The 1,941-nt window shown below is 44.2% G+C and overlaps 1 protein-coding gene across 1 annotated transcript in view; it reads left to right on the plus strand.

The window, feature by feature from the left end:
- The first annotated feature begins 81 nt into the window (after positions 1-81).
- BARD1 (BRCA1 associated RING domain 1) overlaps positions 82-1,941 on the plus strand; it is a 44,347-nt gene continuing 42,487 nt past the window's right edge. The window contains exon 1 of the mRNA XM_014310281.2: positions 82-108. Coding sequence (XP_014165756.1) covers positions 82-108 — 27 coding nt within the window. The remainder of the gene's footprint in view (positions 109-1,941) is intronic.

A 1,941-nucleotide genomic window follows, 5' to 3' on the forward strand; every position in this document is an offset into this window, starting at 1 on the left:
CATGATGCATAAATTCCATTCAAACACAGGATTCTGTCTGGTCATTGTCAACTTCTTCCTCTGAATCCTAATGGCGTCATCATGGCGGAGCGAGGCAGGAAGAAGTTTGTTCGTTCTGATAATGGAGCAATAAATTCTCTTTCTCTGAAAGATTCAGGTGTCCTGTGGCTGCTATCTCAGTGCAAATCCTTTCTTTAGAAAAAAAATATCCTACACAGCATAGCTTCTATTTAACATTTTGTTATAACCTAAAATTATATTTAACGCATTACTTAAGAGAATTAATACGGCATCACTTTCTAACACAACACGTAATATTAATTTTAATATTTGCAAAAAGCCAATCATAAAATACGCATTTTTCACAGACATGTTTGTTATAGATACACAGACACTGGGAAGACATACATAGGAGCATCAGGTTTGGGTAGGAGATCAATTTGATGCTGTTGTGGTATCTAGACGGGCTGAGACCAACAGCATGAGGTTCAAGAAGGCCGAGTGTGTCCTGCACTTTGGCCAGGATAACCCCCTGCAGCTCCAGGCTGGGGCAGAGGGGCTGGAAAGCTGGGAAAGGTACCAGAGGCAGCAGCTGAACATGAGCCCAGGTAGGCAAGAAGGCCAGTGGCACCTGGCCTGTATCAGGAGTTGTGTGGATACAGGAGCGGTGAGGTGACTTTCCCCCAGTGCTGGGCACTGCTGAGGCCACACCTCAGGTGCTGTGCGCAGCTCTGGGCACTTCAGGACACCACGGATATCGAGGGGCTGGAGCACCGGGAGAGGCTGAGGGAGCTGGAAAGGGGCTCAGCCTGGAGAAAAGGAGGCTCAGGGAGCACCTTGTGGCTCTGCACAGCTCCTGACAGGAGGGGACAGCCGGAGGGTCGGGCTGTGCCCCCAGGTGTGAAAAACGCGTATTTTATGATTGGCTTTTTGCAAATATTAAAATGAATATTATATGTGTTGTGTTAGAAAGTGATGCTGTATTAATTCTCTTAAGCAGTGTGTTAAATATAGTTTTAGGTTATAACAAAATGTTAAAATAGAAACTATGCTAGGTAGGATACTTTTTTTCTAAAGGACTTGCAGCGAGATAGCAGCCACAGGACACCTGAATCTTTCAGAGAAAGAGAATTTATTGCCACATTATCAGAAGAAACGAACTTCTTCCTGCCTTGCTCCACTATGAAGAGGATTCAGAGGAAGAAGTTGACACTGACCAGACAGAATCCTGTGTTTGAATGGAATTTCTGCATCATGTATGAGGTGTATGAATATGCAACAGGTTATTGTTTTTAAGGGTTAATCATCTGTTAATGTGGGTCCTTTGTAGGGCTTATTTTGCCCAGAAAAAGGTACTCGGACTGTCCATAACTTTTCATTTCTATTGTCTCATATTGTCCTAATTCAAATTGTCTAAATTATTATTACTCTAATTGCATTACTATTTTATAACCATTTTATTACTATTAAATTTAAAAATTTTCAAAACAAGTGATTGGCGTTTTTCACACAGGGAACAAGGATGGGATATGAGGAAGTGGCTTCGAGCTTCTTGAACTTGTATCGTCATTTGTCACTAAAGTTCGAAAGTTCAGACACTGGGTTCTGCCATAGACTTAGAGACTTGTGCGGAGGCATTTCTGCCATTACCCTAAAGATCAGAAGTTTAAACTATAACAAACTCCCGCAGTTTGATGTTCGTAGAGACAAAAAGACTGTCAAGACATTCTTTCAGACCTAGTTGTTCCTGAAGACATTAACAGCCTATTTTCCCTGTAATTACTGCAGACTCCCACCCGTGGAGTCGCACGTGAAGACATTTACACCCAATTTTCCTGCCACACGCCGTGCTCCCGTCCCTCCGCCCCGAATTTCGCCCATCCCGCCATTTCCCCGGCGCTCCCCTCACGGGCGGCCCCGCCCCGCTCCCAGCGCGCGGGA

Source organism: Geospiza fortis, unplaced genomic scaffold (assembly GCF_000277835.1).
Source record: "Geospiza fortis unplaced genomic scaffold, GeoFor_1.0 scaffold407, whole genome shotgun sequence".
Classification (NCBI taxonomy): domain Eukaryota; kingdom Metazoa; phylum Chordata; class Aves; order Passeriformes; family Thraupidae; genus Geospiza; species Geospiza fortis.